The 10,588-nt window shown below is 42.6% G+C and overlaps 1 protein-coding gene and 1 long non-coding RNA gene across 2 annotated transcripts; one reads left to right on the top strand and one right to left on the bottom strand.

Moving 5' to 3' along the window:
• LOC109527800 (uncharacterized) lies at positions 1-1,844 on the bottom strand. Its single transcript, XR_002170584.1, has 2 exons — positions 1,139-1,844; positions 1-503 (listed from the first exon to the last, which is right to left on the bottom strand). It is a non-coding gene; the product is annotated as an uncharacterized LOC109527800 (long non-coding RNA).
• Positions 1,845-2,078: 234 nt separating this feature from the next.
• On the top strand, positions 2,079-7,356 carry mmd (monocyte to macrophage differentiation-associated). The gene is made up of 7 exons (XM_019889804.1): positions 2,079-2,457; positions 3,792-3,873; positions 4,457-4,617; positions 4,824-4,898; positions 5,025-5,126; positions 5,214-5,283; positions 6,200-7,356. Exons 1-7 carry the CDS (start codon positions 2,432-2,434, stop codon positions 6,401-6,403), a joined length of 720 nt encoding a protein of 239 aa, XP_019745363.1. The 5' UTR covers positions 2,079-2,431; the 3' UTR covers positions 6,404-7,356.
• Positions 7,357-10,588: the final 3,232 nt, after the last annotated feature.

Raw genomic sequence — 10,588 nt, 5'->3', positions numbered from 1 at the left:
AAAGGGGAGACAGTCCGATAATATAATTATCGTCATTATCATCACTCAGAGAAAATGAAAAGACTCTGTTCCTTGCACAGCTCTTCAAATAACATTTGTCACTCCCAGTTGAAGTTCACTGTACAACTGAGACATCCATAAAAGAGAAAAAAAAATACATCTCTAAAAACCCAAATGTTCAAAAACCATATGCTGCACTACGAAAAGTCCATTAGCTGAATGCTAACAAGCAATGTGAAATGCCATGGAGTGGTCAACTGAAATTAGCATCAAAATGACATTAATTCTAAACCTTCAAACAACTGCATGAACAATCCTCAATAGCATTACTTTTCAAATGAAGATGGTTCTTCTTCCTATTAATGACGCTGCATCTCTTCCATTCGTGCTCAGTGCTGCCTGACATGTGGCACTGCACTGAAGGCGCGCAACTCCACTGTAGCTTCTGACTTGCTTGAATCTCCATCCATTATTTGAACCGTTTCGAACCCAGTACTTTGGCGCTGTAAGGCGGACGTGCCAACCAGACGACCACCGTGACGTCTTGCATGTATACTTTCAAAAAGAATGCTTAAAAATTTGTGAATCAGAATATAGCGGAGGAACACCAGTGATACTTTATTGTAGTTCATTTGCTTAACTTTACAATGTGTAACAGTTAGGGATGTGATACCGCGACTTCAAACGTGTCCTGAATGCCCAGTAATGCTTTTAATGCATCATTTTAGGCTATACTTATTTGTCGGTTGAGAAGGATGAGTTGGCAACCAAGAGATTTTCAGTGGCCAAAAGCAGAGGATTGTGCTTTCATAAACACTTATATTTCACTCAGCAACCATGCTTACGTAATAACCATTAGGGTGCCATCTGGAGAATATCACTTTCAAGAAAAAACTGCCATTCAAAATAACACAAATTTAAATAAAAACATTTTTAATATGCCAATACGTTACAGTCCGAATGCAATCACTGAGTAACAGTGCCCCAACAGGAAAATATTGTTCCTTACATGTACATACACAGCTGCTCAGGGGCGTGCAGTGACCTTTGAATGTGACAGAGGATCACAACATCCCATGTCATTGTACTCACCTGATGTATTTGGTAGGGAGCAGTGGAAAGTAAAAGTGTGTTTTACCTGATGCGGTATGCTAAACAGCTTCTGTTGATGGGGATTTGTGGAGAGATTGCTGCTGCTGCTGATGATATTGCCGGAGCTGGGGTGATTTGGCCCGAGTGCAGAAGCTACAAAAGAAAATGGGAGAATAGTTGGTTAGGCAAGTTGATTACAACAAGTACGCACCGGAAATGACTGACTGCGAATAACCTGCTGTACCACTGACGGTTTGGAAACGCCATGTTGAGACAGACACTGATGCAGAATGAAATATTGACAAACTATAATCTGATGCCTATGCTACAATTGGACTTTGCGATATATCTATAAGCCCGATCCAATAATCACGACCATATTTTGGCTTTCTGGATACCGTGGGACGACTTAATTAAACAGTACAAATGGAGAGAGTAGCGACGACCTTGCTGAGAACAAGTTCAGCAGCAGCTTAGCTTGAAAAGAACAGTGCGTCAAGTAGTATATGACATCAACTGCAAGCAAGGTCTTGTGACCAAGGGTAGCAAGATAATGATTTAATTATATATTTTTTAATTGTGTTGTTGATTTTTAAAGGTATGAAAATGGCTTTCACACGCACACACTTAAAAAAGGGCCAAAGGATCAATGTGAGCCTCAGTGCCAAAAGGGCCTCTCCCAGGGCACTGATGGCGACAACCCCCACCCCACCACCATTACCCCACTGCACGTGCCTGCAGATTTGAAGCAGTTTGAAATTATAATTGAAAAGCATTTTTTCTTAATTCAATTTTGAATATGTTTTGGCAATCTTAATTTCAATGCAAAACTTGTCTGTCCGTCCGTCTGTCGATCATGCAGCATTTGCATTGTTTAACGCCTGAGGAAGGACGCGCTTCCTTCACCCCAATTGGTCGAAATCTCGGTTTAATCGTTTATTGGCTCAGCCTGCTGTCGATCACGGAATCGGTTTCCTTACGCAGGCGTATTGCAGCAAAAGGAGGGCGGGCGTGGTCCATTCGAGCAGCCTGGCCGGCCTCCTTCGCTTCCTTGCCGGCTTCAGTTTTTTTCCCCCGATCTAACTGGTCGCCTCTCATGGATCTTTCTACCTCAAAGGCTTAGGCACCGGTGAACACTTGACCCAGAATGTTATGCAGGAAAAGACTAAAATGCTGCCTTTGAGCTATTGCGAGAGTTATAGGCTAGGTCGCGTGTAACAGGCGAGCTAATGCTAATTCAGTGTTGTGAACGGGACAGCATGACCATTGTTTCATACCTCATTAAAAAAATCAATTAATCACCTTTTTTTTATGCTGTTAAGGACCATAGGACACTGACATGAAGAAGGTGACCAGCTTCCACAGGTGAGTGAGCAGATAACTGAACGTCGAGCAGCTTGTCTCGTCTGCCTTCATTCAAATCAAGCCAACGCCAATCGCTTGTGACGTCATTATACGTCGACTGAAGGGTTACGAGAAGGCAACCGGAAGTGACTGTGGAAACAATTCGAGTAGCGAAAAACGTTGAACTGAATTGAGGAGTTTCGTTTACATTATAGTTGTGCTCTGCACCTAAAGGTAAAAATAAATCTTTTTAGTAGGGCCGTCTTAATTGCGGGTTTTAGTATCCGATGCTAATTTCTAAATGTTAGCATTAAGTTAGATGACTGAAGTCGTTTTGCTTCAACAGTTTGTTATTTTAAGGCACAATGTTAAATATTTTATGTCAGTTCTACTGGAACATCACGTTGGTCTTTTAAAGAATTCAGGCCCCCAAACCAGTTTGACTTAACCACTTCAAACATGGTAGACAATAGACATCTCATGAATAGACCCACAGAAAAATCTCAAATCTCAAGAAGCCCTGCTTAGAGAGACACACAAAAAGTCTGCTATTTTGGTTCGAAGCGGCCATTTGCCTTTGCTTGAGGTCTTTCTAATTCTTCTAAAATTATGCCCCCAACCCAGTTTGATAAAGCAACAAGAAATTTGGGAGACATGTCTGTCATGAGTAGACCCACAAATACGTTTCAAGAAGTCAAGCCCGAAATGACAATGAAAGACAGTTTTATTTGAAGTTAAAATGTTTTTTTGCCTGGTTTATTGGGTCCAAAAGACATTTCACGTTGCCTGGTGAAAGTCCACACACGCGCGCGCGCGCACACACAAATAAGGTCGTGCATTGTACAGACACGTCATTGAGATGATGTGTGTCAAGGTTCATGGCCGCCTCTCTCCTTTATTTTGGGTGAGGTTAAATCAAGTATAAAAACACTGTTCGGTACACCTGACTTTCCCGACTTACATGTATGCTGTGCAGAATATATACAATGTCTTATAAACAGGTTATTTATATGTACTATTTATTGATGGTCATAGATTATATTAAGTGCTACCGTACTTTGACTTACGAGTTTAATTTGTTCTGTGACCACACTCATGACTGGAATCAATTGTATCTCAAATCATCTTTCCCCATTGAAATGACTGGAAATGCAATTAATCTATTCCCGCCTCCTCACAATTTTTTTTTTTTTTTTTTGTAGATTAGAACCAGCAATGTACAGTATTGTGCTTCGTAAAAAGACCCAGTGATGACACAACTTAAAATGTAAAGAATGAAAGCATTTTTCCGTCGTGTGTGTGTGTGTGTGTGTGTGTGTGTGTGTGTGTGTGTGTGTGTGTGTGAATGTATTTAGATTCATGAACAGACGGCCTTCCGCTAACTGTCGCTACCAGCCCACCTGCTATGAGCATGCCGCTAACTGCTACACACACGCAGTGAGTCGCCGTCTCTCTGCCGACATTCGACACCAATGCCTCGTTTATTTCTTGGCCAGCCGGCATCATAACGCCCACCCAAAAAAAAGCTACAAAAAAACCAAACCATGTTTTAGTTAAAAAAAAAAAAAAAAAAAAATTATTTGTAAATTTTTTATTTGCATTTTTCATTTTTTCTGTTGTTGTGAAATTTAGCAAAAGGTCAAAAATGTCGATCTCCATCATCTTTTTTTTCTGTATGCGACACTTTGTTTATAATGGAGTAATTCATCAAGATCCTTTTTTTTTTTTTTTTTTTAATTTAAAAAACAATTTTTAGGAATAATAGGTCCCTAACCCTTGATGAACATTAATTTAAAATAAAGGATATTTATAATAATGAAAAAATACAATTTGTTAAAAAGAAATAATACAACATTACACCCTAGCCTGACTTTAAAACCATATTTTTAACCAAACACTGATTCTACTTCGAAACCCTACTTGAAAACCCTCAACCTGGTTTTAAACCACACAAGCCGGCTTAAATATTTTTTTTTTCAGCTGATGCTAAGTTTTGAGTAGATTTATCTTGCGTGCGCAGTTCCTGATCGCGCCAGCGCTGGCGGGCACGGCGCTGCTGCACCGGCTGTCGGCCGACGACTGGCACCGCCTGACAGCGTGGGTCTACGGCCTGGGCCTCAGCGCCCTATTCCTCATCTCCACCGTATTCCACGTGGTCACCTGGAAGAGGAGTCACATGAGGTGAGGCAGGGCTGGGACAGACCCGCGTCAGGGTGCATGAAAGGGTTCAACTGCTGTCTACCAATGAGCTCATCACTTTTTCATGACCGTTCTGGATTATAAAGGGGTTCTGGAGATCTCCAGAAAAATCTTTGGTCTCTGACCTGCTGAAGTGGGGGTTTGTCAGCATGGTTGGGGTTTCAAGATGGGCTTTGTGTGTTTTTCAGGGAGGTGGAGCACTGCTTCCACATGTGCGACCGGGTCGTCATCTATGTCTTCATCGCTGCCTCCTACGCGCCCTGGTCGGTGCCCGCGCGCACACGCGCACACACGCGCACACACACACACACACACACACACACACACACACACACACACACACACACAGTTGTAGCCCCTCCCCCTCACTTTGCCTCGCCCTCTGTCAGGTTGAACCTACGCGAGTTGGGCCCGGTGGCGTGCCACATGCGCTGGCTGGTGTGGCTAATGGCGGCCGGCGGGATCTTCTACGTCTTCAACTATCACGAAAAGTGAGGCGGCCGAAGACCCCGTCGCCAAAAGGCGCTGGACCACCGCTCCCACCTGACTCTGTCCCCTTTGCTGTGCTTTGCCGGCAGGTACAAGTTGCTGGAGCTGGCTTCATACCTGACCATGGGCTTCCTCCCTGCCTCCGTCGTCGCCTCCATGGTCAGTACGGCTTCAAACTTGGCCTGGGCCTCCGTTGCACGTTAAGTTTGTAGGCCTAATCGGGCATTCGAATCAAAGCAAGGTCGAGGATTTGAAATTAGGGTTTTAAGGCAAGGTGAGGATTTCACATTGGCGTTTGTAGTCTGGTTTTGGCTTTCATATTAGGGTTCGCAGCCTGTGCTAGACTTTCAAATTTGGTTTCCAAGCAAGGCTAAATGTTTGAAATTCGGATTTTAAGACAAGTTTAGAGATTCAAATGATGGTTTTGAGTCTGTGTTAGAGCTTCCAGCATGGGTTAGGTTTTCAAATCCCATCCTCAAGACTGCTTTAGGTAGGGTTTCAAATTAGGGCTTCCAACCTGGGACAGGCTTTGAAGCAAGTGTTTTGGTTAGCATCTCAAAATTTGGGTTCAACGCAAGCTTTTGGGCTTTAAGCCCATACTGGGGTTTTAAACAAAGGGTAGGGTTTTTTTTGGGGGGGGGGGCGGTATTCCAACATAGGATCGGGTTTCAAGCAAGTGATAGGGCTTCAAGTTAGGGTTGCAAAGTGTAGTTTCAAGCCTGGGGTATCATTTTTGGGGTTTCTTTCAGACGGGCTACGGGTTGGAAGGCAGGGTTTGGTTTTGAAAGTTGTATTCGCCAAGCTGTTCCTGCCCCCTTGTGGCAGCTGTCATCATAATCACGTTTTGCACCGGTTACGTCACAGCTAATAGTCCTGTGTCTCCTTATATAAGCGATTATCTTCTAAAATGATCATATCTTGCCATGCGGTCGGATGTACTAATACACAAGGGTAAATGCCAAACTTGGCTTTTCATCACAAACGTATTGATGAAGGACTGGCAGCCCTCAAAGTATGAGAAGATTTGCAGCAATCTCACCGATGACGATGATGCTCCCCTTTGTTGTTGTGTCAGAACTCGACGGAGGGGCTGGAGGAGCTGGCGTGCGGCGGCCTTCTCTACTGCGTGGGCGTGGTCTTCTTTAAGAGCGACGGCGTCATTCCCTTTGCGCACGCCATCTGGCACGTGCTGGTGGCGCTGGCGGCGGGCGTTCACTATTACGCCATCTGGAGGTACCTCTACCGATCGCCGCCCGACCGCAACGCGTGCGGCTCCTGAGCACCCTGCCGCGCTACTGCTTCCCAACAAACACAAAACAATCGTTTACCACATTCCTACAAACACCAAATGGCGCTTCGACGTCGACTTTTACAAATACTCACAGTCATTCCAGATGCCCGGTGACCAATCGCATGGCGAAGGAAAAAAAAAAACACATTGATGGATGACCACTCCCATTGCGCTGTGAGCAGGTTGCGCTGACCGAGCAAAGGAAAGAAAGAAGAGATTTCCCAGCTCTTTGTTTGTCTGGATATTTCAAAATGGCCACTCCACAGGGCTGGCGAGCAATCGCATGCTGAGAAAAATGTGCAGTGATGGACACTCTAACCTTGGGCGGTTAAAAAAAAAAAAAAATTCTGAGCCGTATTGATGTTTTCCAAATGGCCATTTCAGGGGCCGGCGACCAGTCACAGAGTGAGATAACCATTTTGATTTGTTAGCATGTTGTGCTAACTTGTTGCCTGCAGGTAGAAAAACAAACAAAACAAATATGGCTGAGGGATTTTTATGTTGTGAAAGTGCGGCGCCCCCTGTTGGCGTTTTTTCTGCATTTCAAGAGATTTTCAATTTCTCCCCATTTGAGCATTTGGTCCATATTCTCCGAGTGCACTCCATTGGCCGCACAGAAATTCAGTTGTGAAAAATACTACTAGTGTGCTAAGTTGTCTTCTGATTGAGTGCAAAATGTGTACCAGTACTGGGGGAAATTAAATGCACTAGTAGGATATGGAAGAAATGCTCTAATGGTTTTCTGAAAGTGTTATTTGACAAGTGATCGTTTTTTTTTTTTTGGGTCATGTGGTTCCACTTCCTGTTTGGGCCAACGCCACTTCCTGTTTGTGTGTTTTGTTTTTTTTTTTGTACGTTCCTGGCCTTCCCGCTGCCGTCTTCTCTTTGTGGTGCTACAATCTTCTCTTTCTCTTGCTGTCAATAAAAAGCATATCAACAAGGAGACATCTTTTTGTCATTGATTAACGCGCAACTTTTTTTGATTAACAAGTTTTGCTGCCACCCCAGAAAAAAAAAAAACTTTACAGCGATAAATTTTGTATGGTTCATTTGCTGTAGTGGCCCTTTTTGCGGCTTTTGAGCTGCATGCTAAACTAGCGATGCGCCACACGTTGGTTACCATGACGACAACTATCTCCATTTCTTCTACCGGATTTTCACGACAATAGGGCACACTTCAAAGTCTTAAAATTTTCTCTAAAATGGCTGGGCCCCCTAATAATGCGGAATGCTGTTGTATGACTTTGATGAGGGGTCCGCTTGACTGACTGATGATGCGCTGACACGCTTGTGATAAAGAGGAAAGGCAGACGTAACTGAGGACAGCATGCGGACGTTCAAGTGGGAAGGGTGAACGTGAAAAGGGACGCTAAAGGCACGCCCCTGGTCGGTGTCTAGTATATATTATGTGCATTGTGCAAAACAGCATCCTGAAAATGGCACCTCCGATGAGACGCGCTTACAAAGCACAGTTTAAACTCCAAGCTATCAGTTTCGCGCATGATCATGGGAATTGAGCAGCCGAATCCAAGCTCAACTAATCCATTGTGCTTGGTGATTTCGTTAGATGCCATTTATCCATCCGGTTCATCCGGCGGATTACAAGGAAAAACTGGCCATTTTTCGCTCCTTCTGCAGTAAACCCAGTAAGGTTCTCCCTTTTCGCATCGAGCCTACAGAATTTGAAATGAAAGCGACCAAATATTTATATGTGTCTGTAAAAGCTTTGCTGTCTTAGTTGCCGGGCAGAAAATGAGTCTGTTGCTGTGGAAACACTGTGCGATGTCTGGTCCGTCTCCGTGCTGATGACGTGGATGATGTTACATGGGCGAGGAACACCCGTAGCGCAAGGCACAAAAACAGACCAAAAAAAAAAAAAAAGATGGCTTACTCGCCTTTTGATGATATCACAATGGCTAGTTTTTTTTCACCCTGACTGGCATGATGCAACGCCACCAACAACGAAAAAATTGTAAGTCTTCAATGTTTCAAACTTGTATAGTGTGACACAATAATACATGTCATCCACACTGCATTAAAATAATTTTGTACAACACGTAGAAAACCTCTGCCAGATTTTCAAGCAATTTTTTGCGGGGGTATTTGACAGAACTTTGGGGTCACTGATCCCATTAATCCCAGAATCATTTAAAAAAAAAAAGCATTTTTATGAACTGATCAACAACTAATTAATGATCAAATGAATGGACAATTTTGATCACTGATTAACCGCCTAGAGACCTTGTCTAACTTAAAACAGTCCAAATCCGATGAATTAAAAAAACTAAAAAATTGCTTGCTAAAATAATTAGATGCAGCCCTAATTACTGCAAATAGAAACATTTGAGGATTCTATAGAGCCGCAACAATTAATCCACAAGTAATTGAAAACCAAATTAATTCCTGCACTGTCAATTTGAAATAAAGTTTTGTCATCTGATTTCTCGTAATAGTGCAACCCCACGTTTTTCATGACTACTTAGACCTGTTATGTTGCAATATCGCACGACTGTCACCAGAGGGCGTCATAGGAAAAACATACAGCGCGAGGTTTCTATTGTAATCTTTATTAATATTCTGGATCTGTTGTGCCTTTAAAATACATATTCAGTAAATGTAATAGGAAAAATACTGTACAAAACAACAACGTATAGATTTATAGGTTTTATATATAAACATCTCTTGTAACCAATATATCATCTCTGTAAGCGATTGGTTTGGTCTGCCACAAACAAGTCCGCCAACCCCCTGAAAAAAATAAAAATAAACGCTTTCCTCCTTTTACATTCATGCCACCATCTTGTTGGCCAGACGGGCGGCGGCGCCGGCGATGCAGACACTAAGGGGGAGGATTGGGGTGGGGCTCTACCACATGGGGTCAAAGGTCACGGCTTGGGGGTACATGCTACGTTCAACACAAGCGAAAAAAAAAATTAACATTTCCCCAAAAATAAATCAAAGAAATGGGGGAGGGGGGGTAATCATGCTGGGAAAAAAAAACACCAAGCGGCAATTGAAATGAGGGCGGAAAAAAACCAAAACAAAACAAAACAAAAAAAAAAACGGAGAAAGATTGCGAACGCATTTTTTTTTTTCGGTGCACAGCGCGAGGAAGAGGGGAGTTGTTGGCCAATCAAAATGGAGATCAGCTGGTGGTTAAAAACATCAAAAGGTAGTAGTAGAAGAAGGTAAAAAAAAAGTCATCCGTGGAACACGTCCTCATCGTGATGGCTTTGACGCGGCGGGGGGGGAGGGGAGGGGGGGCGTAGAAAAAGGGAAAACAATTTGTCAAGCCCCTTTCACCCTATTTAGTTTGACATGTTGCTCGTGTGTTAAAAGTCACCGATACAAAAGAGGTCATGAGATTGTCAACTGTTAGCATTTTGGTTTTCCAGTAGCTTCAAAAGCGCGCTTTCATATTGTGGTCGACGACCAAAAAACAAAAGTAGAAGGGACGTTTCTGCTTTATGCGGACGACGAATGCGAATACGAACGACGAGGCCAACAACAAAGCGCTTCGACTTGTTTCACAAGAAAGCGGTCTGCGGCACAATTCATTGTAATGAATGCTGCAACACTCCAGGAGTTTTCAAAGTTGGAAACTTTTCATGATAATTTAAAAAAAAAAAAAAATTCTAAATTGAAGGGGGCTTCCTCATAAGGAACCGGGGGAAAAAAAAAAACCAAAAACATTTTAGTTAAAGTGGCACTTTTTCATTAAAGAGTGCCCCAACATTTAAGTTTTAGAGTTCCAAGTTATGACTTGGTGCATTTTTTGATTTGTGTTGCAAATGAAAAATATGAGTTATGTGCGAGCTTCAACTATGCTGATGCTCCAGTGAATAATCATTTAAAAAAATTAGCCATTAAGGTATTGCGATGCTCACACGCGGGTGACTTTTTTATTTTTTCAAGCCTATGGCTATAAATGATGCTAGATTTATGATGCTTTACTTTGTATTCAAAGACCCTCTGGTCATACTTAATTCGAATGAAGAGTTCACAAAGATCCCCCAAAATTGCCCATCTTAACTTCCTCATCTACTTTTCCAGTAACTTGTAAACACTGCTTTGAAAATGTTCACAAATTCACAGACCGTTTGCAGAAATTTATCAGAAAATGTCTAAAAATGACTGGAATGTTTTTTTCCAGATTTTTTTTTAATATATATA

This window comes from Hippocampus comes, unplaced genomic scaffold (genome assembly GCF_001891065.2).
Source record: "Hippocampus comes isolate QL1 unplaced genomic scaffold, H_comes_QL1_v1.1 scaffold326, whole genome shotgun sequence".
In the NCBI taxonomy this organism is placed as follows: Eukaryota; Metazoa; Chordata; class Actinopteri; order Syngnathiformes; family Syngnathidae; genus Hippocampus; species Hippocampus comes.
Note: the sequence above shows the minus strand (reverse complement) of the source record. Positions and strands in the feature narration are given on the sequence as shown.

Bases quoted from the DNA above. Each gene is read 5' to 3' on its own strand.
- mmd (XM_019889804.1), top strand. From the start codon at position 2,432: ATGAAGAAGGTGACCAGCTTCCACAG. The intron at 4,618-4,823 runs GTGAGGCAGGGC...TGTGTTTTTCAG, and splicing joins TGGAAGAGGAGTCACATGAG to GGAGGTGGAGCACTGCTTCC. The intron at 4,899-5,024 runs GTCGGTGCCCGC...GCCCTCTGTCAG, and splicing joins GCTGCCTCCTACGCGCCCTG to GTTGAACCTACGCGAGTTGG.